This window comes from Rana temporaria, chromosome 1 (genome assembly GCF_905171775.1).
Source record: "Rana temporaria chromosome 1, aRanTem1.1, whole genome shotgun sequence".
Taxonomy (NCBI): domain Eukaryota; kingdom Metazoa; phylum Chordata; class Amphibia; order Anura; family Ranidae; genus Rana; species Rana temporaria.
Window position 1 is genome coordinate 584,427,707 of NC_053489.1, and position 27,572 is coordinate 584,455,278.

Sequence of the window (27,572 nt, forward strand, 5' to 3'; positions counted from 1 at the left end):
TGAAATGAATGTGGCTGTACAGAAATACAAATCCTTTGGCAGGTAAAAACAGCAAACATACATATAATGCATGCACATATTTTACACCCATTTAAAAATTTCACTTTTTAAATAACAGATCCTTTTGGATAAGGTCTGGCCACAACTATACACAACAGACATTTTATTAGGCAACTTGTTTATTAAGACAATTGCAAATAATGTTCTTTAGAAAACTGGCTACAGAATAATATTCTGGAAATGTTAACATGTCTGTAAAACATAACAAATTGTAACAAAAATGGTAACCGCTTCAGTCATCAACAAAAGAGCAAAATATGCAGCAAGCAAGACGTGTAGAGCTTGCCCACTAATGTATAGCAATGTGGTAAGCTACAGACATTCTATAAAAAGCTTGCATGTCTGTAAAAGGCAAAAGCTGCATGTAAAATAATTTTTGTATAGCAGCTTTTAACTGGCATTATAGGAGGCAGCAATATATTTACATTATATAATAAAAAGGCAACATCTGATGACCTTGGACACCAATTCTGATGGCAGTTCAGGTATTGTATAAAGTAAACAAGCACATGTTCTGTGCAGCCTTGCACCTGACATATTTAATGTAATATGGAATGACTTAAGCAGAGATTGGAACTTAGCAATACAGTACTTTTACACATTTGGAGACCAAATTGCATAGCAACTTGTCAGAAAGCTGCATTTCCATAGCTCCACTCCCATCTAGGATGTCAGTTCTTCTTCATGCTGAGCATTGGCTCCACTAGTTTATTATGTACATGCATTAAACCTTGGAAGAGAAGAAGAAAAAAGCATTTTAATTGATGCTGACATACACAATTCATGATACCAAATATAGTTTAATCCTAAGGCTGCTTTCACACTGCTCCCTAGCAAAAGCGAGGTAAAAATGCATATGCAACTAAATTTCCAGTACGTTTTCTAGGAGTTTTATAGTTGCCCACACCCATAAAAAAATGGACCCATGATTTAAAGATGCACCAAAAACGCAAAGCACAGTCGATAGTTTGCCTCATTTTCCATTATAAATGGGGAGCTGCGGTTTCGAAAACCACACCAAAAGGTGCAGCTTGCAGGACTTTTCAGATAGCACCATACCGGCAGTGGTAGTGTGAAGAGTGCAATAGGATTTAAAAGGGAACATTTTTTTTGCAAGGTAAAAAGGCCCTTAATATGTATGAAGCAAACAGTTGTTCCCCCTAGGGTGGGACGTTGAAAGCCAGACACTGTGATATGCATAGAAACAATGTTTATTTTAGTAGAAAATATCGATAGACATACGTACAAAAGTTTAAAAACATGCACCGAGGTGAATGTTGTTCAAGTACGTAACATTACAAGCATCAACAAATAAAACAATGACACTTCAACTCGCCTATGGATGGTGATCCCTGGTACCCGTCGCGTTTCTGGTGTACAACCTTCATCAGGGGATATCAAGCAGGGGTGAGTACGGTCAAAATTCTTTACTCAATATTCCTGTATATCGTGGTAATGGCTCTTAAATATTCCCATACAGCAATCAGTCTGCGTGGTTGGCGTTTCCCCTCCTCGTGGTAGCCTCAGGCACCATGAGGAGGGGGAAACACCAACCACGCAGACTGATTGCTGTATGGGAATATTTAAGAGCCATTACAGCGATATACATGAATTATTTTGGAGCCATCCATTGAGTCGGGGGGGGGTTGCCTTATTAACAAAAAAAACAGGGGTGCAATCCGTGCAAAAATATATAAATAATAATGATGATAAAATGTGCAACTAGTGAAAAATAGTTGAAAAACCTCCTTCACCGATAATGCAAGCTGAATACTGACAGGATAACACAAAAATCCAAAAGTAGCAAAAATATAGGTTGCCTTATTAAGGTCCTGTGACTCCATATCCTGAGTGCTGAGCTCATATCGAGTAAAGAATTTTGACCGTACACACCCCTGATGAAGGTTGTATACCGGAAACACGTTGGGTACCAGGGATCTCCATCCATAGGAGAGTTGAATTGTCATTGTTTCTTGCTATACGTTTTGTTGATGCTTGTAATGTTACATACCGTATTTATCTGTGTATAACGCGCACTTTTTTCCCCCTTAAAATCAGGGGAAAATAGTGGGTGTGTGATATACGCCGATCCCCCGCTGTCTCTGAGCGCCGCAGCCTAGAGCCAACCTGAGTGTACTGCGCGCTCGGCCCGCAGTCACGCGAGAGGAGCCGAACACACAGGAAATCTGGCTCCTCTCGGCTCAGCCGAGGCGCCTAATCCAAAAACAAACTCAGCTGCAACCCCGGGCAAGGTGCGGATGGACTCGCAGACGGACACTCACAAGGCTGGACGGACCCCGCGCAATCCCGCAGACGGACACCCACAAGGCTGGTCAGACTCCGCGCAAGGCCGCAGACGGACGCCGGACAAGGCCACCGATGGAGGCAGGGCAAAAATGTAAGTTTTTTTTTTTTTCTCCTTAAACTACCTTGCTAAGCTTGGGGTGCGCGCGGTATACCCCGATAAATACGCTTCAGTGCATGTTTTTAAACTTTTGTACGCATGTCTATCAAAGTGTCTGGCTTTCAAAGTCCCATCCTAGGGGGGGAACAACCATTTGTTCTATATCATAGGGGTGCGGCCAGTATACTGGGTCCAGTGACATGGTGATCACCTCTCCTCTTTTGCATAATATGTATGGAGCAACACGGTTACCATTGGCAGGTGTATAGTACAGCTAAAACAAACCATAATGCGCTCTCCACCTTAGATCTGTTTGTAATTAGACAAGCCTAATAGAGGATATGCTTCTGGGATTGTGGCTGCACAGACTTTGAATTCCATTGTTTAAGATTTTAGTGAAAGTGCTGTGGATCCAATTTTTTTTTCCAGCAGGACATTACAACAGAACAGAGAACACACTATTCCTTAATAACAAGAGAAAAACTTTTACCTGCATAAAAAAAGATTCTCCATTTCTAGCAAAACCTTTTTATATGTTGGATCACGTAAGAGGTTTAACCCCTGGCAGATTTTTTTTTTTGCCATTACGCTACAGTCTATTTTAATCACCATTGGTATTATCCCCAAGTTGTTACAGCACGATAAGTGCATTTCTATTAAATCAGTGTGCTGTAAAATGTCCCAGGCTTGCTGACTTTTTGCTAGGTATGCCTTCATTCCCCCCCATCACTCTACATTGGGAACGGGACAGAAACGTTCTATGGACACAGGCAGCGCTGCCCAGGTGAAAGCCCACAGGTGGTACCCCAGAGGCAGTAGCTTCCTCTGGGGTACCACCAAGAAAGAGGAGGTTCAGGTCCATACTGTGCAAAACCACTGCATAGAGCAGGCAAGTATAACATCTTTATTTAAAAAATAAATAAAAAAAGTTTGACTTTGCAATTACTTTATCACACACCAGTGAACTGCAAGTGCGAATCCAGCCTAAAACACCATCTAATTGTCACAAAATGTTTTATGTGCTGGAAATAAACATTTGGCATACTTCTACATTTTAGGGCACAGTCTGCACTATAAGGTTTAAATGATAGCATGGATAGTTGTGTGTTCTCGCTCATTCAAAACCTCTGCGTGTTTAATTCACTTCAACAGCCAAGAGACATGCAGCTGGGATATAAAGAAAACCTCATTTAGGCCATACACACCTTTAAAATATTTGACTGTTTTAACTCTAAGTTCTAATGTAGCATCTTCATCACAGACAAATATAGTGCGAGGATGCTGCTGGAAAGCGGATACTGTCCACATGTGATTTACACCTTCTTCTATAGCCTTATACAAGGCAAAAGCTTTATGTGCACCTGTAATAAGGATCAGCACCTGCCAGGATAAAACAAAGATGTCTATTAGACCAAACAAAATAGAAAACTTCAGCATTCCAATAAACTTCAACATGATTAAGTCTTTGCTCTTTGTTTTAATCAATCCAGCTCTGACTGTCACCACCATCTATGGTTTTTCCACAGTAGGTTTGAAAGGGACAGCGGTCTCCCCAAAACTGTTAGGATTCCCTTAGCCTAGTCTGTTAAAACTTTTTGTTTTTTCTGTGTATATTGCATTAGGGAAATTGCCTCTCTCTTTATGTCTCATATAAGAGAAAAAATAAAGCAATGACATCCAAACTCAATGCAGATGGTTCTGTGCTGAAATTTGGACAAGACACAATGGGGCAGATTTACTAAAACTGGTTCACCCAGAATCTGGTGCAGCTGTGCATAGTAGCCAATCAGCTTCTAACCTAAGCGTGTTCAATTAAGCTTTGACAATAAAACATGGAAGCCGATTGGTTGCTATGCAGAGCTGCACCTGATTTTTCACTCTCCAAGTTTAGTAAATTAACCCCAATATGTGCAGATCACAAAATGGTGCACTAAATTCCCTAGTATAATTACAAAACAGATGAAAAGCCCCAAGATAAAAAAAAAAAAAAAAAAACACTTGCGCTGTATGATACTATTCCAAGTAAGATTACAATACAATGCATTTAAAATACAACATAACACCGCTACCTCTTTGGCATCCATCACCGTACCCACACCAACTGTCAAAGCCATTGTCGGGACCTTAGAAAGATCTCCATCAAAATATTTAGCATTTGCCAGAATAGTATCCATTGCCAAAGTCTTTAATCTTGTCCTGGATACCAGACTTGACCCGGGCTCATTAAAGGCAATATGACCATCCGGTCCAATACCTATGGAGACAAGACAAAAGTTTGGTAGCGGAAGAATATAAAGCTGGCTAAATATACACGAGAAAACTGCAGAACGAAGGTTTCCATTAAAGCCTCATGCACACTGGACATTTTTGGCTTTTTTTTCTAAAGTCAATAAACTCCCAATCATGTTATCCTATGTGTCCATGCACACATAGGCTGTCATCAGCAGTTTTTGGCTGAGGCATTTTTTGGCTTAAAAAAAAAATAAACCAAGTGGGTTCGTAGAGAAGTTTTTTGTTTTTGATCCATTGAAAAAAAAAAAAAAAAAAAAAAAAAAAAAAGCAAAAAACACGCTAACGCAGCAAAACCCTAAAAACGCTATTGAAAAACTCACTGCTAAGCTACTGGTATTTTTAGAACATTTTAACCTTCAGCGTGCATGAGGCCTAAGGGTCATGTCAAGAATTATCTGGAATACGGCCATACTGCTTTAGAGAAATAAATGTGCTTAGCACTTTGATCGCCTCAGGACTGCAAAGCCAGCACAGGTCTATTAAAATAAATAATAAAAAACAGAGATGAAACAAATCTTTCTACATACATTGTATCCGTTTATCTGCAGGCTTCTCTTTTTTCCCCCTCTACATTTGTTTGAATTACAGACTTTATTTAAAACGTATTAAAATTTATAAATCAGGTGTAGCTCCTCCCCTGCCACAGTTTTATTTACCTTGTACCAGAAAAACCTTTCAGAAGCCACTCATGCAGTATGGAACGAAGCAGCAGACAGAAATGACACTCAGTGCTCTGGATAGTGGCAGGTACATACCAGAGGGATATGCATTGTTCATATTTCATATCTGAGGTTTACAACCACTTTAACCACTTGCCTACTGTGCACATACACCCCCTTCCTGCCCAGACGAGATTTTAGCTTCCGGCACTGCGTCGCTTTAACTGACAATTGCGTGGTCGTGTGACGTGGCTCCCAAACAAAATTGACAAGCTTTCTTTTGGTGGTATTTGATCGCCTGTGCGTTTTTTTTTTTTATGGGCTATAAATAATAAAAAAAAAAAAGCGTCAATTTAAAAAAAAAAAAAAAAAAAACACAATATTTTTTACTTTTTGCTATAATAAAGATCCCATTTAAAAAAAAAAAAAAATTCTCAGTTTAGGCAGATACGTATTATTCTACATATTTTTGGTAAAAAAAAAAGAAAAAAAGAAATCGCAATAACCTGGTTTACGCAAAAGTTATATTGCCTACAAAATAGGGGACATAATGATTTTTTTTTTTTACTAGGAATGGCGGCGATCTGCGTTTTTTTTTTCGGGACTGCAACATTATAGTGGACACATCGCACACTAGACACATTTTTGGGACCATTTACATTTATACAGTGAACAGTGCTATAAATATGCATGGATTACTGTATAAATGTGACTGGCAGGGAAGGGGTTAACCACTAGAGGGCGGGGAAGGGGTTAAATGTGTAGCCTATTGAGTGTTCTAACTGTAGGGGGAGGGGGGTGACTGGGGGAGGTGACCGATCTGTGTCCCTATGTACAAGAGACACAGATTGGTCTCCTCTCTCCCTGGCAGGACGTGGAGCTCTGTGTTTACACACAGAGCTCCACGTCCCTGCTCAGTTACTGGGCAATCGCGGGTGCCCGGCGGCCATCGGGCACGCGCATTGTGTTCCCAGTGACGCGACGGGTGCGCGCGCGCCCTAGAGGCTTTAAATGACAGGACGTCATATGACGTCCTGTCAGAACAATAGGGTATTCCGCCCGCCGTCATTTGACGGCGTGCGGTACCCTAGTGGTTAATGTTACATTTTTAAAAAAGGCATTTAGATCAGGTTTAGGGTGGTGGGAAGGAGGAGTGGAAATGATCTTGGTGTGGGGGCTTAAAGGTGCGTTACCCCCCTTTCACACCAGAAGACCGATCGGATCCACCTTTCAGTTTTTCAGGCAGACCCGACCAATCGGACGACCCATTGTTCTCTATGGGGCTGCAAATGTCAGCAGGAATATGTCCGCTGGCGTCCAATCTGGTCCACCAAAAACAGACAGATGGGGAACCATTCCCCCATCCGTCTGGTGGATTGGATGGAAATGGACAGGCAGTCTGTTTCCATCCGACTGCCCCATAGAGAACAGCAGGCTGTGTCTGTTCTGCATAGCAGGGTGAAAACGGACCTGTCATTCGCCTGCTCAGCGGGGACCAGCGGAGAAATCCCCTACTAAGCAGGCAAATCCGCTTGGACGGAATCCGATTTGTATGGATAATCTCCACATACAAAGCACCTGCAAGACCGAACCTTGTTTGTAGGTGGAAACTTTGTACAGTGCAGCTCACAGCATCTACATGGTAAAAGCAGCATTTGCAGGGTAGATTATGCTTTTGTTCTTGCCACAACATCCATGTTAAAGAAAACTGCAGATACAAGTCGGAATAGAAAATATGATATGAATCTTAAAAGTTGCAGGCACATAAGTACATTTTCGGTAATGTTGTAAATTTTTTTTACCCCTATTGTGCAAAACAATAAAAACCCTGACAAAGATGTGTAAAGACAACAATGATAACACAGTTTCATGAAATACCTCCAACAAACAGCTCAATGCCACCAGCTTCTTTGATCTTCCTCTCAAGCTCCTCACATTCGGCCTGCAAATCCTCTGCATTTCCATCCAGGATGTGTGCATTGTTCGGGTCGATATCAATGTGTTTGAAGAAGTTGTTCCACATGTATGAATGGTAGCTCTCTGGGTGGTCCCTGGGAAGTCCTATAAACACAATTTGGATTACATTAGATGTATACGTCAGAAACTCACATGTTTGTATTTCCCTTAACTTTCTGTCCTAGTGATAATGGTAACAAAGACATAGAAAGAGGACAACTCTCCCCAATGGGGATCCCTGACCGCGGTCCTATCACTTCATCAATCTAAAAGTAAGAAAAAAGTTCTGGCTTTAGATATACTTTAAAGTGGAGTTCTGCCAAAAAAAATGCCTTTCGCCGTGCTGCGAATGGCCGGGCAATCTTCTGGGATCTGCGACGTGTCCCAGAAAATTGCTGGGAGGGGGAGAGAGGTGATCTTCCTTCCGATGTCGTGGAGCCCCAGGAGGAAGTGGGAGCGGGATTCCTCCAAAAAGAGGCAGGGGGGTCACCTGCACTTAAAGCGGAAGTTCAATTTTTGGGTGGAACTCCGCTTTAAATACAAAACCGCAATGACAGTTCACAGACTGCTACTCTTAAGGATCCACTGTAGAATCAGGAGGACAGTTTGGGTCAGTATTCTGGTTGTTGAGAGGAGGTCTAGAAGTAGATTTGCACTAAAGATAAGGTTCAAGTCAAGTGTTTTAACTTGGAGCATCCTCTGTGTGCACAATACAACACCCTCTATTCTCTGTAATCATTGTAAAGTTAATCACCCATCTGAATATATGAAAATTGTCTGTTAAACTTCCGCTTTTTTTTGACTGGTAAATATCTCCCGACATTCAGCCTGTGTGTACCCGGTCACTTCTCCTCCACCCAACCTGTGATTGAACAATAAAGGGAGTGGCAGCACACAGTTTAGGTTTTTTCCTTTATGCTACCTTCCTATAAAGCACGGTCCAGATGGCTTACACTGCTGACTTTCACTCTCCATGCTTATGTGAAAGAGTCATCAGGAGCCTGAAACAAGGCAGATTCATGTACAAACACACAAAGCTTTGTACTACATAAATACAGTACTGTCTAATTAAAAAATGAATACCAGCTTGAAAGCGTTTGTTAACCTAAAAAAAATAAAGATCCTGTTCCTTAAAAGCATGTTACAGTGCTTGTGCTGTGTAATTTGGTCCTCTGTATCACCTGGCTGATTCTGCCAGTTTCTGCCCTCCCCTCTGTATGCTGACCATGGTGTAACATGGCTGCTGAGCCTTGACACTGTGGTCAGATTACATGCCTCTGTCATCCACTGTGTCCTCTGTGCTCTCTCCCCACCTGTCAGCTCCATGTCTGTGCCCGCCCCCTCCGCTCCGGCTGCTCTAATTTCTATAAATTTCTCACACTATCCTCTCTGGTTATGTATGTAATATCCCCCTGTGATTGTGCTTTATAAAAATAATGCAGTATATATCTTGTTTACAGAGCACTGATCTGACCCCCTCGAGCCTCTCCTCTCGCATTACAGCTGCAGCAGGCGGGGCCACCTCTCTCCTCCCCTCCTGACTGACGTCAGTGGGGGATCCTCCGCTCTGCCCGCTGCATCTGTCGTGCTGAGAGTGGCAGCGGGTCAGATCAGTGCCCGCTGCATATACTGCATTATTTTTATAAAGCACAATCACAGGGGGATATTGCATACATAACCAGAGAGGATAGTGTAGTTACATTGGTGGGTTAACAACCACTTTAATAATTGCTAGGATTTGGCTTTAATAACTAGTTTCATACCATTATTGTGCTGCGGCATGTTTTATTTTGACTTAGAGTTCTAACCGTTTGATAAAAATTAAAGTTTTTTTTTTTTTTATAGTATATAATAATGTTATACTATACTATGTATTATTTTCTATCTATCAACGCCTAAAAAAAAAAAAAAAACACAGATCAATTAAAAACCGACAGTAAGCCAAAATGTTGTTCCTTGTTATTTGGAATGGATTTCATAATAGATCATCACCATGGCACACTAATCAAAAACTAATAATTCTATTTTGGAAATATTTCTTGGCCCAATCTCCCTGTTATACTGTCAGTAGTCCCCGTGTATCCAGTTACAGTCATTTCAGTGCAAAGAAGGGCAGAGATCAAATAAAAAAATAAATAAAAAAGGAAACAAACACCACACACACACACACAATTTGTACCAACTCACCTACATACTCATCCATATTAAAAGTCTTCACATATTTGAAGGATAAGTCCCCATTTTTGTGGTACTCAATAAGTTTTTTGTAACATCCCAATGGTGTGCTGCCTGTAGAAAACAAATATACACAGTCTATAAAATAAATCCAAATCCACATATAAAAAACTGATTTTAAAACATAAATTTAATCGTGTCACAATCGCCACCCATCAACAAATGACAGTATGGTGTAATATTTCAGCCAATCTAGTCCTCCAATGCATGTTTTAACATGCCATGGACAAGTAGTCTTCCATAACAATGAAATACAGAACATGGAGCAAAATCTATTTGAAGGGAACCAAAGTCCACTTTTCTACTTTACTTTGTGCAGACCCCCTCACAAATAAATTATTAGACCCCTTTCACACTGAAGCGTTTTTACAGCGTTTTAGCGGTAAAAATAGCGCTATTAAAACACTCTCCATTCATCTCAATGGACCCTTTCACACTGAGTCCTGCAAGCAGCATCTTTGGAGCAGCTTTTGGGCGCTGAAAAAAAACACTCCTCTCCATTGAAATGAATTGAAAGCGCTGTAAAAACGCCTTACCCTTTTTACACTGAGGCACTGCAAAAAGGGGTTTGTGAAGGGGTCTGCACAAAGTAAAGTAGAAAAGTGGACTTTGGTTCCCTTCAAATAGACTTTGCTCCATGTTCTGTATGTCATTGTTATGGAAGACTACTTGTCCATGGCATGTAAAAACATGCATTGGAGTACTAGATTGGCTGAAATACGTTAGGGTCTTAGCAGTGCTTTACCCGCACATTGGGATTGCAGATGAGGCTTCGCTCGAATAACGCCCCAGTGTGAAAGGGGCCTTAGAAAGTATAAATGTATACATAAAGGAAAAAAAAAGTTTGGGTTCATACTTTTCTGGCAAAGGTTCTAAACTTTCACCATTCTACAAAAATAATGCTTTCATCCCTTCACCTACTAGAGAAGTGACTATGGGGTAAATCCCTATAAGGACAGATAGGAAAAAAAAAAAAAAAAAAAAGAGGACTAACCCTTCCCTACTCTCACACAAAACCAAGAGAAACAGAGTCAAGTTGAATTACAAAAATAAAGTATACTTTTTATTGCTGCCTGAATAACAAGAAAACACAAATATACTGAAGTGCTTATTTAATACTAAGCAAATAAAAAATGTGCCATCCTTTAAAGAGACAGGATCGTGTATTTTTACTGAATACATCATTTCAGTGTAAAATTTTCATGCGGTTTTCACAATTTGACAAGCTTGGTCATTTTAGAGATTTGTAGATTAGCCACTAGAGGGCGCAAACAATTTACATTCACTGCCTTCCTCCTAAAAGCAAAACATATGTAGTATATTGCAGCTTACTAGTCTTAGGATGTGTCGGTTGCACTCATTTATAGGTTTCAGGCTAAGAAATGTTTTAGCAAGTACAGCTAATACCTGCTGATCTTGCCAGTACTTGTCACTTACTGTAGGCTGAACTGCAGAATTTGTATTTTTTTTTTTCTCCCTTCTATAAATCTAAATTAACTCCTACGTAATGGAAAAATACAAAAGCAGACATGTTTAAGTCCAGGCTGAGTTGCACTTCTATAGATTTAGTGCAGGAATAAATAGCCACCCTGGGACAGGAGATGTGTTATTTGCCACATTACCCTGTGAAAATAAAAGAAGAAAAGCCTGAAAAAGAAAACTAATGCAGCCACTGCATCAAAAAGGACTGCTGCAATGTGTAACATTGGGGTTTATATATACACTTTACCAATTAAGGTATCAGTCCGAAAATGCATTGTCTTCAATCACTTAGGCTTGACTTACAGCGGGTAAAATACGTATTGAACACGTCACCATTTTTCTAGGTTAATATATTTCTAAAGGTGCTATTGACATGAAAAATCCACCACATGTCGATAACAACTCATGCAATCCAAACATACAAAGACACTAAAAAAAGAAGTTCAGAAATTAACTTATGTGTAATAAAATCGAATGACACAGGGAAAAAGCATTGGACACATGAAGAAAGTGAGGTGCAAAAAAGGCATGGAAAGCCAAGACACCAGCTGAAATCTATCAGTAATTAGAAATAAATCCTGCCCCTTGTCAGTGCAAATTAATATCAGCTGATTCAGTCTCAACTAATGGCCTATAAAAAGGTGTCTCATTACCAAGGTGTCACACAAGAAACATCTCATAATGGGTAAAAGCAAAGAGCTCTCTCAAGACCTTTCCACCCTTATTGTTGCAAATGGATTTCTAAACTTCTGAATGTTCCAGTGAGCACTGTTGGGGCCATAATCCGGAAGTAGAAAGAACATTTCACCACAAACCAGCCACGACTAGGTGCTCCTCGCAAGATTTCTGACAGAGGAGTGAAAAGAATTATCAGGAGAGTTGTCCAAGAGCCAAGGACCACTTGCGGAGAGCTTCAGAAAGACCTGGAAATAGCAGGTACAATTGTCATGCACTCAACCTACATGGCCTGTATGCACGTTCACCACGCAAGACTCCATTGCTGCTGGAAAAAATAAAAAAGATGCATGTTGAAGATCGTTTCGAGTTTGCTGCACAACATTTAGACAAGCCTGTGAAATACTGGGAGAATATAGTCTGGTCAGATGAGACCAAAATGTAACTCTTTGGATGCCATAATACACACCATGTTTGGAGGTCAAATGGCACTGCACATCCCCCCAAAAACACCCCCATACCAACAGTGGGGTTTGGAGGTGGGAACATCATGGTGTGGGGGTATTTTTCAGCATACGGTACTGGCAAATTTCATATCATTGAAGAAAGGATGAAAAAAATGTACCAAGACATTCTTGATAAAAATCTGCTGCCATCTACCAGGATGATGAAGATGAAACAAGGGTGGACATTTCAGCAAGACAATATTCCCAAACACAAAGCCAAGGAAACTCTCAATTGGTTTCAAAGAAAGAAAATAAAGCTGCTAGAATGGCCCAGCCAATCACCTGACTTGAAGCCAATAGAAAAATCTTTGGAAAGAGTTAAAGATCAGAGTTCATAGAATAGGCCCACAGAACCTTCAAGACTTGAAGAATGGGCCAAAATCACACCCAAGCAATGCATGAGACTAGTTTCTCCATACACGAGGTGTCCTGAAGCTGTCATCACCAAAGGATTTTGTACGGAGTATTAAATAAAGCGTAGCCTAATCAATGCTTTCCCCGTGTCATTCCATTTTATTACACACGTTTTAAAGAGGAAGTTTAGCCCCCCACTACAAATACTGCAGCGGCTGACTTTTAATATATGGACACTTACCTGTCCTGGGAGCCCGCAATGTCGGCACCCCAGCCGATCTTCGTATCAGCTGTGCAGCCACCACCATTCCATGTAAGGGAACCCGGCAATAAAGCCTTTCGGTTTCGCAGCCGGTTTCCTGCTGCGCTTTCATATTGGCCAGGCGGGGAGGAAGGAGGAGAGGGCCAAACTTCCAAGAGATAGTGCTGTGGCGCTGTCTCTGGAAGTGGGGAATGGAACCGGTCAAAAACAGCTGCCAAATGTAGCACCAAAGTAAGGAGGAGACGGATAAGTGGAAGTTCCACTATTGGGTGGAACGCCGCTTCAATTTCTGAACTTTTTTGTTTTGGTTTCTTTGTATGTATGGATTGCAAGGATTGTTACCAACATGTGGTGACAAATTTATGTCAATAGCACCTTTAGAAATAAATTTACCTAGAAAATGGCCACGTGTAGCACTGAAAGACACAAAGCAAATCCTGTATATGTAATGAGAAAATATAGCTCCCCATACACATATACAATTCAAATTATACACAACAAAGCAGATTTTTAAAACATTTACACAATATGATTATATAAAAAAAAAAAAATTATATATAATTTATATATAAAATCCTCCAGATTAGTTCCATATGCGTTCCTGCACGCGCATTAGCACGTTTGATGCGTTCCAGTACAGTTCTGGGCAGAAAAAAAAAATGAAAGTAAAATAAATAAAAGAATATTTTTTTTTTTTTTAAGGTGCCCCGTCCCAACGAGCTTGCACGCAGAAGCGAACGCATACGTGAGTAGCACCCGCATATGAAAATGGTGTTCAAACCACACATGCAAGGCATCGCTGCGATTGTTAAAGTGAGAGAAATTATTCTAGCCCTAGAATTTTTTAAATGTCGCCTATGGAGATTTTTTAAGGGTAAAAGTTTGTCGCTATCCCACGAGCGGGCGCAACTTTGAAGCGCGACATGTTGGGTATCAATTTACTCAGCGCAACATCTTTCACAATATTAAAAAATGGGCTAACTTTACTGTTTCCTTATTTTTTTTTATTAAAAAAGTAATTTTCTAAAAAAAAAATTATAGCAAAAAAAAATGATAAAACACCAAATCTCAGAAAGAGGCTTGGTCCTTAAGTGGTTAACTGGTTGCCGACCACCAGGCTCCCCTGCACGAGAGCCCATAGCTATACGTCGCTCTCGCACGGGCCCCCTAGTGTTAACCCCTTTACTGCCAGTGGCATTTTTATAGTAATCCAATGCATTTTTATAGCACTGATCGCTATAAAAATGCCAATGGTCCCAAAAATGTGTCAAAAGTGTCCACCATAATGTCGCAGTACCGAAAAAAAAATATAAAAAATAAAAATAGCTGATCGCCGCCATTACTAGTAAAAAAAAATATTAATAAAAATGCCATAAAACTATACCCTATTTTGTAAACGCTATAACTTTTGCGCAAACCAATCAATGAACGCGTATTGCGATTTTTTTTCTACGAAAAATATGTAGAAGAATATGTATCGGCCTAAACTGAGGAAAAATAGGATTTTTATAACAGCTTACCTGTAAAATCCTTTTCTTTTGAAGTACATCACGGGACACAGAGAAGCATAGTAATTACTATGTGGGTTATAGAGAGTACCTTCAGGTGTGGACACTGGCACGCCCTTAAGGCAAGAAGTTCCCTCCCCTATATAACCCCTCCCATACCGGGAGTGCCTCAGTTTTGTAGCAAGCAATAAGTGTCCCAAATACCCCAAAAGAGGGGCGGGTGCTCTGTGTCCCGTGATGTACTTCAAAAAGAAAAGGATTTTACAGGTAAGCTGTTATAAAAATCCTATTTTCTTTATCGTACATCACGGGACACAGAGAAGCATAGTAATTACTATGTGGGACGTCCTAAAGCAATGCTATGAGGGGAGGGAGACCCCAAGAAATAAGCCGGGCGCCATCAGACATGAGGAATCAAACTGCAGCCTGCAGCACACTGCGCCCAAAGGCGCTCTCCTCATTCTTTCTTATGTCCAATTGATAAAACTTAGTGAAAGTATGGACAGACGACCATGTCGCGGCCTTGCAGACTTGAGCCATGGAGGCTTGATGATGCACTGCCCAGGAAGTACCCACCGCTCTAGTGGAATGTGCTTTAACCTTAAACGGGGGAACCTTTCCCCTCAAGCCATAGGCTTGAGTAATGACCTGCCGAATCCATTTGGAGATAGTGGACTTCGACGCTGCCTGCCCACATCTGGGACCTTCTGGCAGGATAAACAATGTATCAGTTTTCCGGACCTGAGCAGTAGCCTTAAGATAGGTCTTAACTGCTCTTAATACGTCTAGCGTATGTAAAGACTTCTCCCTTGCAGAACTAGGTTCTGAGAAAAAAGACGGGAGAACAAGATCCTGATTCAAATGAAATTTCGAAACAACTTTAGGTAGGAAAGCCGGGTGGGGCCGTAGGACCACTCTATCCTTATGGAATATAAGGTACTGTTCCTTACAAGACAAGGCCGCCAACTCCGAAACCCTCCTGGCGGAGGTTATGGCTACCAAAAATATCACCTTCCTGGTCAGAAGGACCAAAGGAATAGGAGCCAAGGGCTCAAATGGTTGTTTCTGTAAGACAGAAAGGACCAGATTCAGATCCCATGGACACAAGGGAATCTTGACTGGTGGACTAAGCCGGATCACACCTTGCAAAAAGGTTTTGATCAGGGAATGTGTAGCTAGTGGCCTTTGGAAAAAAATCGATAAGGCCGAGATCTGGCCCTTAATGGTGCTTAGGGCCAACTTCATGTCCGCCCCTAACTGCAGAAACTCCAGAATTCTGCCAATGAGATACCTCCGGGGATGCCAACCCCTGGTCTCGCACCAGGCCACATAAGATTTCCAAACTCGGTAATAGATAAGTCTGGATGCCGGTTTTCTGGCATTAATCAAAGATGCCACCGCATTAGAGAGACCCCTTTTCTTTAAGATATGGGACTCAATAGCCAGACCGTCAAATTGAGAGACGGTAAGGAAGGATGGAATATTGGCCCCTGGGACAATAGGTCTGGCCGAAGCGGCAGGGACCATGGTTGCCCCACGGACATCCTTACAATGTCCGCGAACCAGGCCCTTCTGGGCCACGCTGGAGCCACCAGAATCACTGGTCTTCCTTCCGACTTTACCCTGCGAAGAAGACGGGGTAATAATTGCAGCGGAGGAAACGCATACATTAGGGAGAACTGGTCCCATGGGAACACCAGTGCATCCGTGCCGTAAGCAAGTGGATCCCTTGTCCGGGACAGAAAGTTGCCCACCCTTGCATTGAACCTTGATGCAAAGAGATCGACATCTGGTGTTCCCCACCTCTGACAAATGCTCTGGAAGATGTCGGGGTGAAGAGTCCATTCCCCTGGAAGCACCTGTTGGCGGCTTAGGTAGTCTGCTCGCCAATTGTCTATTCCCGGAATGAACACTGCAGAAATGCATGGGACATATTTCTCTGCCCAGGTCAGGATTCGATTCACCTCTCTTTGGGCTGCACGACTTCTTGTGCCCCCCTGGTGATTTATGTATGCCACGGCAGTGACATTGTCGGATTGAATCCTGACCGGAAGACCCTTCAACCTGTCTGACCAAGCTGACAGGGCTAGACAGACTGCTCGAATTTCCAGCAGATTTATGGGTAGAAACCTCTCGGAGGCTGACCATTTCCCCTGGAGAGACAAACCTCCCAGGACTGCACCCCAGCCTAGCAGACTGGCGTCCGTGGTCACAACCTGCCATGTCACGGGAACAAAGGACTTCCCCTTTAGCAGGTTCCGGGGAACCAGCCACCAACAAAGGCTCTGCCGGACTGACCGGGAGAGAGACATAGGGAGATCCAAGGCTTGAACCTTTTTGTTCCAAGCGGACAGAATGGCATGTTGAAGCTCCCTTGAGTGGAACTGCGCAAATGGGACGGCCTCGAACGAGGCTACCATCTTTCCCAGTAACCTCATACAGAGGCGAATGGGAGGCTGACGCTTTGCTTTGACTAGTTGAACTAGTTCTCTTAAAGCCTCGAACTTCCTTGGGGGCAGGAAGACCCTTTTTAGCTTTGTGTCTATGAGTAGACCCAAATATTCGAGCCTTTGCACAGGCATTAAGGCTGACTTGTCCAGGTTGAGAACCCAACCCATGGATTCCAGAAATTTTACGGTTCTGTGTACCGCTAAGTTTAGATCGGCCACTGACCGGTCTACTACCAATAGGTCGTCTAGATAGCCTATCTAAGGTCTAAGGCATATCCATAGTAGCCTAACAGTGGAGCCAATACTTTCGTGAAAACACGAGGAGCGGTGGCCAGACCAAAAGGTAAGGCCACGAACTGGAAGTGGCGCTGATTTACCGCAAAGCGAAGCAGCTTCTGATGGTCGAGAAAGATAGGAACGTGCAAGTATGCGTCCTTTATATCGATGGACGCTAGTAGTTCCCCTCCTTGCAGGGAGGCCACCACTGACCTGATCGATTCCATCCGGAATGATTGGACCTTTAGGAACTTGTTTAAGGCCTTGAGGTCCAGGATGGGTCTTACATCCCCGTTTGGTTTGGGGACGGTGAAGAGATTGGAATAAAACCCCAAACCTTGTTCTTCCACTGGCAGCTCTCTGATTACCCCTTGGGATAACAGATGATCTAAGGCCAATGCTAAGGACCTTCTTTTGCCGAGGTCCTTTGGGACGTTCGAGGTTAAGAAGCGCGGCGGAGGAAATTCGCTCAACTCCAGCTTGTAGCCCCCGGAGACCGTAGAGAGGACCCACCTGTCTTGGATCCTGTCTAGCCAAGCCTCCGCAAACAGCTGAAGCCTTCCCCCCACCCGGCTGAGTGGGGGAGAACCTTCATAATGCTGACTTAGTTGCTGGCTTGGCCTGTGGCTTACGGTTCCAAGGCTTTTTGGAAGCCTGAGGCTGGCCCTGTGGCTTCCCACCTGTATTGAATCGTCCAGGAGGCCGTCGGAACTGCCTGGTACCGGAAGTACTAGGGATAGGAGAGGAGGATCGCTTAAAGGAGGGGGAACCCCCTAAACCTTTTCTTTACTGGCAACAGTGTACTTTTGCCACTGGAAATTTTCTGAATGTAAGCATCCAGATCTTCCCCAAACAAACGCTCTCCATGAAAGGGAAACCCCGCCAGTAATTTTTTACACGGGGCTTCAGCAGACCAGTTCTTCAGCCAGAGTAACCTGCGCATATGAACTAGCGAGAGAGTGAGACGTGAGGACTGCTGAATGGAGTCCTTAATAGCATCTATGGCAAAACATAATGCTCTGGGAAACTCAGCCAAATTCTGGGCCTGTTGTGCCGGCAATTCCTTTAAGACCCCTTTAAACTGGTCCTTCAAGGCCTGGCAAATCCCAATAGCCGCAATTGCAGGCTGGGTTATTCCTCTCGCCGAAGCAAAAGAGGTTTTTAATAAAGTCTCTAATCTCTTGTCTGTCGGATCTTTGAATACCAGAACATTGTCTACTGGACAGGTCAAAGATTTGTTTACGCAGGACACAGCTGCGTCAACCTTGGGGATGCCCCATTTTTTAGTGAATTGTTCCTCCATGGGGTATAAAACCGAAAACTTCTTAGGAGGAAGAAAATATCTATCTGGATGTTCCCAATCCTTGTAGATAAGCCCTTCCAGCAGGGGGTGAACCGGGAAGGAATAATTAGCTTGAGGAGCTTTTAAGGAGCCTAAAGATGAGACTGCACTTGAAGCTGGCTCTGAAAGTGGCAACTTGAAGGCCGAACGGACCATCTCAGTGAGGGACTGGACCAACAATTTTTCGGATTGCGACGCCGAAAAGGGTTCTCCCAAAGTGGAATCCTCAGAGTCCACTACTTCCAGCTGACCTTCTGCCAGATCTCCAGAGGGTAAATCAACCTCTTCTGAGGATGCATGCCCCAAATCGAGGGACTCCTCAGAGGGAGAGGGGGACCTTGTGCGTTTTTCCCTTGAGAGAGAGGATGCAATCAAGGTCGCTAATCTCTGCTCCAGACCCCCCATAGTTGAGGCCAGAGCCTCCTGTGTTACAAAAAACTGGAGCAAGTGGGACAAGGGCAGAACAGGCATCTGACAGCCCTGATGGTTCACCCTGGGCCTCCTTCAATTTTTCAGGAGAGGAAGCAGCCGCAGGAGCATGCCCGAGATCCTCTGAGCCAGATGGCGATCCCTTTGCTTTTTTGCTTCTAGTCCCTGAGCCTTTAGCCATGATAAAGCTGAGGTACTCACAATAGTTGCAACTACTTGCGAACCTATAGACCAGCACTGACGCTGCTATTTGATGGTTGGCAAGGTGCAGAGCCCACTATGCGCCTTAAGCAAATGTCACTGTCCACCACCAGTACTAAATACTGAAGTATGTGCACAAGATCTCTGTGTCCACCGTCAGCCAGAACCAGTTAGGTGGACTGGAGCATATAAGGACTAGGTGTATCACCTGACCTGCTCTGTCCTGTAATCTCAAGTCTCATAGAGAACAGCTGAGATAGACCCCCTGCGCGCATGCGCACCGCTGCTAGGCGTGCACCACGAGGCTACGCGCGCACACGTAGCCGCACGCGCGCACATGTCGTCACACGCATCTCACGGAGCACGCCGCGCACATTCGTGCGCATCGAAGCAGCGTACAAAAAATTCAGTTGCGCGCGCGCGTGCGCCTAAGACACATCAATGTCGCGCGCATGACGCTACGCGCTCATGCATGAGGATGGAACACCACAGCTCCATGTGAGAACCAGGTAAGCCAAGTGAAGCCAAACATTTTGGACAACTTTTTTCTGCTTTTACCCTGCACAGGAGGGGCTAACTACCTGACTAGAGATACCCCTCCTCCCCACAACACACAGGACCATATAGGAGAAGCACAGACAGTTAGCTTTAGGCAAACATAATGGCTCAAATAAAGGAAGGTTACTCCTAGGACCAAGTCCTGAAGCACCTTCACTTACCTGATCCAACGCTGCAGGACTCTGCATAACAGACAGTCCAATCTTCACCCATCACGGAGAGCAGCGTCTATAGACCTTCAGGGACCGGGGTCCATGGACAGGAACACCACACCCCTGGACCCATATCGCACCCTGTCAGTAAACTTTTGGTATTAGGAAATTGACCAAAGTACTGAATAACCAGGATCCAGCTCTCAAAGAGAAGCATTAAAGGCCAAACCCCGTTCTTCTTAACCGGGGCCCGGGTACCGTCCACTTTGGCTCAGAAGCACTTTGGACGGATCCGGATTTCATGGAGGCTTTTTACATCCAATATGGATCCCTCCAGTGGAGCTCCTTGGAGCACATGTTCACTCGTGACCAACACCTTAGACACTGGCAAAAAACTGAGGCACTCCCGGTATGGGAGGGGTTATATAGGGGAGGGAACTTCTTGCCTTAAGGGCGTGCCAGTGTCCACACCTGAAGGTACTCTCTATAACCCACATAGTAATTACTATGCTTCTCTGTGTCCCGTGATGTACGATAAAGAAAAAAAGTTTTTTTTATATATTTTTGGGGGATATTTATTATAGCAAAAAGTAAAAAATATAAAAAATTTTCAAAATTGTCGCTTTTGTTTATAGCGCAAAAACTAAAAACCGCAGAGGTGATCAAATACCACCAAAAGAAAGCTCTATTTGTGGGGGAAAAAGGACGCCAATTTTGTTTGGGAGCCACGTCGCACGACTGCGCAATTGTCAGTTAAAGCGACGCAGTGCCGAATCGCAAAAAGTGCTCTGGTCTTTGACCAGCAATATGGTCCGGGGGTTAAGTGGTTAAAGAAATCAGCCACTTAATGTTTTCCCGCCATATAGCTTCCTGCTTCTGCCTTTACAACTACTTTATGGGAAAAAAAAAACCTTTAGGCTGGGTTCACACCTATGCAAATTGGATGTGGTTTTCCCCCCGCATCCAATTCACATGGTAGGAGATTGTGATCGGCTCTCTATGGAACGGCTTTGCGTATCTCCACTGCGACTCCGGTGAAAAATTGCACAGGGGTCCTGTGCATCTTTTGGTCTGTTTCAGGTTCAAATTCAGTGAAACAGTGAACAGGGACGCACCGGACCCCGTGCTGTGAGCAGCCTGCAGCAATAGTGTGAACCCATCCTTAGAGTTCTGAACCACTTTAATTATCTTTTTTCTTTGCTATAAAAATTACAATTAAAAGGCTCAGTCACACAGCCAGGGATCAGCAAAAGCAATTGAGCTCAGTTTTACCACCCACCTAAGGAAAGGCGTGCAGCACCCCTCCGAGGTGTACACATGCCTTGCCCAAGATGCTTTGCTTCACAGCCAGGGCAAAAAAGTAAACTGTATGTAACATTCAGTGGTGGCTTGGTTCAGCATTTGCCTTTTTAGGGTGAAACAACATATCACCCCTCAATGCCTGTGAAACGCCTTCTGAAAAGTGATCCAACACAGATAGAGGGGCAGCATGGGCTGCTGCATGTGGGAACAAGCCTAAAGAATAAGGCTGGGTTCACACTTATGTGGGTTTCCCCGCATCCAATTCACGAGGAGCTCCGTAAATAGTGTGAACCCGGCCTAAAACAGTATAAACAGCACTATAAAAACAAAAACAAATAAAACTGAAGGGGTATAACCTGTGGGTAATCCGAGAGTGAAGTATTTGTCTGGTCCCGGATTGAACTGGATGATACGATTACATATGTACTTTGCTGCCCACTCACTCGCCAGGGAATACTCATCCAGAATTACTAGTCTCATGTTGGTCTCCACAGCATACGGCTCCCAATCTGCAATCAGAAAAGAGCTAAAAACAAGTGAATTTCAATATACAATTTGCTCACTTTTAACTTGACAGAAATGTTTTATTTTTATGCACCAGGGATTGGAAAATCTCGCCTTCTGATGATTTTGATTACGTCGAAACGTACAGGGTTGTCGCAGCGACAATCAAACATTACAGTCCCAGTGCGCTACGTGGAGACACGGATCTCACCATCACTGCTTGCGGTAGGAGATACGAATCAAGGAATGTCAGGGTATCTGGCTGTCACAACTCAGGCATGTCCAAAGTCCGGCCCGCGGGCCAAATGCACGCCCCCTGTTGATTTAATATGGCCCCCTGGGGATTTGGAGATATATATTAATATATATATATATATATATATATATATATATATATATATATATATATATATATATATATATATATATATATATATATATTGTTTGTGGCCCCCAGGGCCACAAACGATATATAGCGTTATTATCGGAGGGGACAGGGAGGTGCATGACGAGCGCCATCAGATTACATGAAGAGAATCTCCTGTTTACTCAGCACCGTCTGTATTGGAAGTCCCGTCTCCTGGGATGCCATTGGATGACTGTTTTGTCTATCATAGGAGGCGGAACTTTGTATTAAATAGGCCACAGAGTAAACAAGAAATTCCCCTGTTTGTAATCTGTTGGCACTCGTCCCGCCCCCCTCCCTCCGAGGCTGCAGATGGGCATCAATCAGGCTGCACTGATGGCAATGGTAAGGCTGCATTCATGGCACATGTCAGGCTGCATTGGTTGCAATGGTAAGGCTGCATTCATGGCACATGCGAGGCTGCAATTGTGGCACATGTGAGGCTGCATTCATGGCACATGTGAGGCTGCATTCATGGCACATGTGAGGCTGCATTCATGGCACATGTGAGGCTGCATTCATGGCACATGTGAGGCTGCATTGGTTGCAATGGTAAGGCTGCATTGGTTGCAATGGTAAGGCTGCATTCATGGCAATGGTAAGGCTGGTAAGGCTGTATTCATGGCAATGGCGAGCCCATGCATGTTATATGCCGATAAATACGTAATATATCCAAATAACATGCCCAAGCTCATCCTAATGCCGCGTACAGACGGTCGTTTTTTGTGATGAAAAAAAACATTGTTTTTAAAAACGTCATTTAAAATGACCGTGTGTGGGGAAAACGTTGTTTTATGTCTTCTGAAAAACGACAAAAAAAAAATCGAACATGCTTAAATTTTTTGTGTCGTTTTTCAAAACGTCGTTTTTTGTGTCAATGAAAATGATAGTGTGTGGGCAAAACAACATTTTTAAACCCGCGCATGCTCAGAAGCAAGTTATGAAGCTAGCTTCAATGGAAAAGACTGCTGAACGTAACCGCGCTTTGCTAGAGCATTTTGAAAAAACGATGGTGTGTAGGTAACGTCGTTTTTGAAAATGAAGTTTCAAAAACGTCGTTTTATTTCATGATTTAAAACGTTGTTTTATTTCATCACAAAAAAACGACTGTCTGTACGCGGCATTAGTCCTAAGCAGCGCTCTGGGATTCGTTGGGGCCACAAAAGAAATATATAAAGTATATCCAAATAACACGCCCAAGCTCATCTCTTCACCACACAGCCACAAAGGCAAGAGAATTCTTGTTGGGCAGTGTATTAGAGCTCAGACGAACACACTTAGATCTAATTTTAATGGTTCAAAGAATGTCAGACAAAATGGTCGGCCCTCGAGCATGTTCACTTCATCAAATCTGGCCCTCTTTGAAAAAAGTTTGGACACCCCTGGTTTAACTGCTTCATTTAATGCATGGTTTTCAGTGCGTCGGAATTCCATACCGACGAACAGATTTTCCAATAGGAATTTTTTCCGTCGGAAAAATAGAGAACATGTTCTCCAAGTTCATCAGAATTTCAGACAGAAAAAGTCCGATTGGGCATACACACGCTCGGAATATCCGATGAAAAGCTCCCATCGGAAAATTCCGACCGTGTGTACCGGGCATTACATAGACTATCCATCATCCCCTTCAGTGCATCATGAATGCTGCTGCCAGACTCATCCACCTTACCAACTGCTCAGCGTCTGTTACTCCTCTCTACCAATCCCTCCATTGGCTGATGCTCAACAAATGAAATTCAAAATACTAACAACTTAGAAACCCATCCACATCACTAACCTAATCTCAAAATACCAACATAATCGTCCTCTTCATTCCTCCTGCTCTCTAGTCCCCTTGTCACCTCCTCCCATATTCGCCTACAGGACTTATCCAGAGCCTCTCCCATCCTTTGTAATTCCCTACCCCAATCTATCCGACTATCTCCAACTCTTTTAGGCCATCCCTGAAAACATCTCTCTCTTCGGAGAAGCCTATCCTGCCTCCACCTAACAACTGAACTTTCATTTACTTCATTAGCTCATCCCCCACAGTTATTACCTCTCGTATCACTTGATCCTTCCTCCTAGATTGTAAGCTCTATGAGCAGGGCCTTCTGATTCCTCCTGTATAGTAATGTACACATATGTAAAGCTCTGTGCAAACTGTTGGCACTATATAAATCCTGTATAATAATAATTAGTGTTGTCCCGATACCACTTTTTTAAGACCAAGTACCGATACTCCCCCCCCCCCCCCCAATTACTCGCCGGTACCGATACTATTTTTTAATGTCATTGGACAGCGACGCACTGATGGCTGGCACTGATAGATGCCACTGACTGATGGGTACTAAAAGGTGGCACTAACTGATGGTTGGGAGTCGGGACTGATGGATGGGCACTGATAGGCTGGCACTGATTATGCAGCACTGATAGGTGGCACACACTGATGGCTGACAGTGATAGGTGGCACGCACTGATGGCTGACAGTGGCACTGGTGGGTGGGCACTGACTGATGGCTGGCACAAATGGATGGACACTGACAAATGGCACCGACAGCTGAGCACTGACAGGTGGCTGGCACTTATGGCCACTGAAATAAATGACATGAGAAGAAAAGAACTAAACTAGTATTTTGCTATGCTGCCTGCGACTCCCATCTTGGTACACTCTGCACTCGGCCGCATAAAAGCAGCAGCAGACATCTTGTTACACCCAGCCCATATAGTTCAGGCTGGGTGTAGCAAGATGTCCACTGCTGGCTTAATGTGGCCGAGTTTGGGGCGTACCAAGATGGGCGTCGGGATGTCCAAGCGCTGAAGGCAACACGGAGCGTCACTTCAGTTACCGAATGTGACGGCTCCAGCCACCGATCATGATGGATGATGCAGATGGACCCTGCATCTCTGCCAGGCCAGCTTACCTGCTTGAGGACTCGATCTTGGCTTCGCATGCTGACTCCGCCCCTATTAAAAGCTGCCACTCCCATCCCAGGTATCGGGAGCATTTGTGCGAGTACAAGTACTCGCACAAATGCTCGGTATTGGGACAACCCTAATAATAATGAGACCCCCCTGCATGAAAAGTGCAAGGGCGTGTATGTCACTTTAGAGTCCAATGTCTCTGTATAGAACACGGCCCACCCATACTCCCTTTACCTGTCCATCATTAAACCAAACTGCACCAGTGACCTGGGGGAGTGACACAGCCCACCCCAACAACCCCCAGATCTGGCCATGCAGCATTTATTTACCTGGTGCCCAGCATTCCCTGCTGCCGGTGATATTACAAACATGGAAGCCCCGGCATCCCTCCAGACATGCATTTGCCTGGCAATGTAGGCTGCTGCAGCTATGTTTGCATAGTATGCCTACAGATGAGCATGGGCGGGGCTTGTCTGTGTCGGCCCTCCGGGGCTGCTATTCTTGCACAGAATCGCCGCCATTCCTACAGACAGGTCCGGGGCACAAAGCTGAACTCTATGAGGCCGCAGGTTGGACACCCCTGATCTAACATATTCTTGCTATAGGGAACCCTGATGTGACTACCAAGATCCTCTGCTCACCTCCCTGTCATCATTGTCCTCCACCTTCACTCTCCATCACTGAGTGTCCGGGGCTCATTCCTCAGGACAAGGCATCCTCCTCTACATTGGAGGTCCCAGCACTACTTATAAGGACAGTCTGCTCTCTCCAGGCCTGTACTGTGCATCATAATGACTGACAGGCGATGACAATCCTCACCTGGGGAGGGAGGGGGGCTCATTCACTGAGCCTCACCCTTTATTGGAATAGCAAGCTCTCCGTGTGCTCACTGTATGTACAAAGTGCCTCTCCACACACACACAAGGGACTCCCCCCTTCACTCCTTTACCGGGAACTAACATGTCACCGCCATGACACACAGCGACACCCCGAACCGGCAGCCTGCCTCAGCGATTCCCATACCTGTACAGTCTCTGCCAGCGGGTCACCTGACACCGATCACATGACCTGCTTGTCACGCTGCGCTCAGCGTGCCCCGACGTCTCTTGGTTGTACTTTGGTTGGCGGAAGGGATGTCTAAAGTATACACATGATCGTTGTCATATGCCGCCATCGTGTGGTAAAATGTAAAACTGCAGCCTCATACTACAGCAATGTTATAACACCAATTATAGCACCACTATAGCTCCCAACTGTCCCTCATTCCCAACAAAGTCCCTCATTTGTCTCTCTGGGTCTGATCTATATTATTGTATATAAAGTGTTCTATCTATCAAAAAGTGTTTCCCAGTGCTAATTCCAATTTTTTCATTGCTGGATTTGTAAATTCCAAAAGTCAATATAAAGGAATAGTAGTGGTAAAAAAGTACTTATATAACTAAACATTTCTTTTGGTCACTGGTATGCAGCACTGATGGGCATTGATAGGCGGCACTGATGGGCACTCATGGGTGACACTGATGGGCATTGAAAGGCTGCACTGATGGGCAGGGATGGACTGGCCATTGGGACTACAGGGAGTTTCCCGGTGGGCCGATGGCTCAGTGGGCCGGCTTCAGTGACAGCGGACCGCCACCCCCCTCCGCTCCTCTGTCTTTCCCTTCCTGCAGCGCTCACCTCCTCTTCCTCCCCGCAGTGCTCACCTGGGGGGAACAAAGAAGCAGGGGGAGGACCAGAGGAGCATGGAGGAGGGGACAGAGGAGTATGAGGGAGGGGACAGACAGCTGACTCAACAGCTATGGCCTGGGAGTTTCTCACTTCTGCCTAATCTTGTCCCATAAGGGGGGGCACCGAACTGATTCTTTGCCCCGGGTGAAATAATGTCTAGCTTCCCCACTGGTAATGCCTATAAGAGTACCAGTACCAGCTGTTCTACTCTAATAAAGTAGAGCAGCTAGTGGCTAGTGAAGGGGGAGAGGGCATTTGGGTGGCCGGGGGGGGGGGGGATAGGTGCTAAGTTGTCCGGCCGCCATGGGAGAGACCTGTCAAAGTGGGCCAGTCTGGATGAAGTCCAGAGCCAAATTTCTGTCCCAGTCCAGCCCTGCTGATGGGTACTTATGAGTCGCACTAATATATACGATAACTGAACCTCCGCGCACCCGTCTTTCTGCTATAGGCCAGACGGGAAGTGGTTAACCACTTGCCGACCAGCTACTATCATTATACTGCGGCAGATTGGCTTGTTCCTGCAAATCAGCGTAGGTGCACATCAGCTCTTTTAGAAGCTAGAGCAGGCGCCCGTTGCACGGCGGGGGGAGCCAATGCGTGTGGCGGTCAGCCGCGATGTTCGCCAGCCACCAACGATCGCTCTACAGAGAGTCAAATCAGGGATCTGTCAATTTAAACAAATAGATCCCCGTTCTGACAGGGGAGTAGGGGGAGGTCGTCTGTTCCTAGTGATTAGGAACAGCGATCTCCCTCTACTCCCAGTCAGTACACTCCCTCCACAGTTAGAAACACCTCCCAGGGAACACATTTAACCCCTTCATCACCACTAGTGTTAATCCCTACCCTGCCAGTGTCATTTATACAGTAATCGGTGTATTTTTATAGCACTGTCGTCCCCCAAAAAAGTGTCATAAATGTCCAATCTGT

The 27,572-nt window shown here is 44.3% G+C and overlaps 1 protein-coding gene across 4 annotated transcripts; it reads right to left on the reverse strand.

The window, feature by feature from the left end:
• Positions 1–161: 161 nt before the first annotated feature.
• Positions 162–26,041, reverse strand: GNPDA2 (glucosamine-6-phosphate deaminase 2). 4 transcript variants are annotated; one of them, XM_040335000.1, is made up of 7 exons: positions 25,941–26,041; positions 21,460–21,612; positions 9,559–9,660; positions 7,294–7,476; positions 4,534–4,718; positions 3,670–3,844; positions 162–790 (listed from the first exon to the last, which is right to left on the reverse strand). In XM_040335000.1, exons 2-7 carry the CDS (start codon positions 21,581–21,583, stop codon positions 732–734), a joined length of 828 nt encoding a protein of 275 aa, XP_040190934.1. In that variant the 5' UTR covers positions 21,584–21,612; positions 25,941–26,041; the 3' UTR covers positions 162–731. The 4 variants fall into 4 exon arrangements, with proteins under 4 accessions (XP_040190934.1, XP_040190936.1, XP_040190933.1 ...); XM_040335002.1 differs by having other exon boundaries at positions 21,460–21,629; positions 25,941–26,025; XM_040334999.1 differs by lacking the exon at positions 25,941–26,041 and adding an exon at positions 25,737–25,934.
• Between the last annotated feature and the right edge of the window lie 1,531 nt (positions 26,042–27,572).

Excerpts from the sequence above, each read along its gene's own strand:
- GNPDA2 (XM_040334999.1), bottom strand. The coding sequence starts at position 25,758 with ATGAGCCCCCCTCCCTCCCCAG. Across the intron at positions 21,613-25,736 it reads GAGCCCCCCTCCCTCCCCAG|ATTGGGAGCCGTATGCTGTG; the intron begins GTGAGGATTGTC and ends TTCTGATTGCAG. Across the intron at positions 3,845-4,533 it reads CGGTGATGGATGCCAAAGAG|GTGCTGATCCTTATTACAGG; the intron begins GTAGCGGTGTTA and ends TTATCCTGGCAG.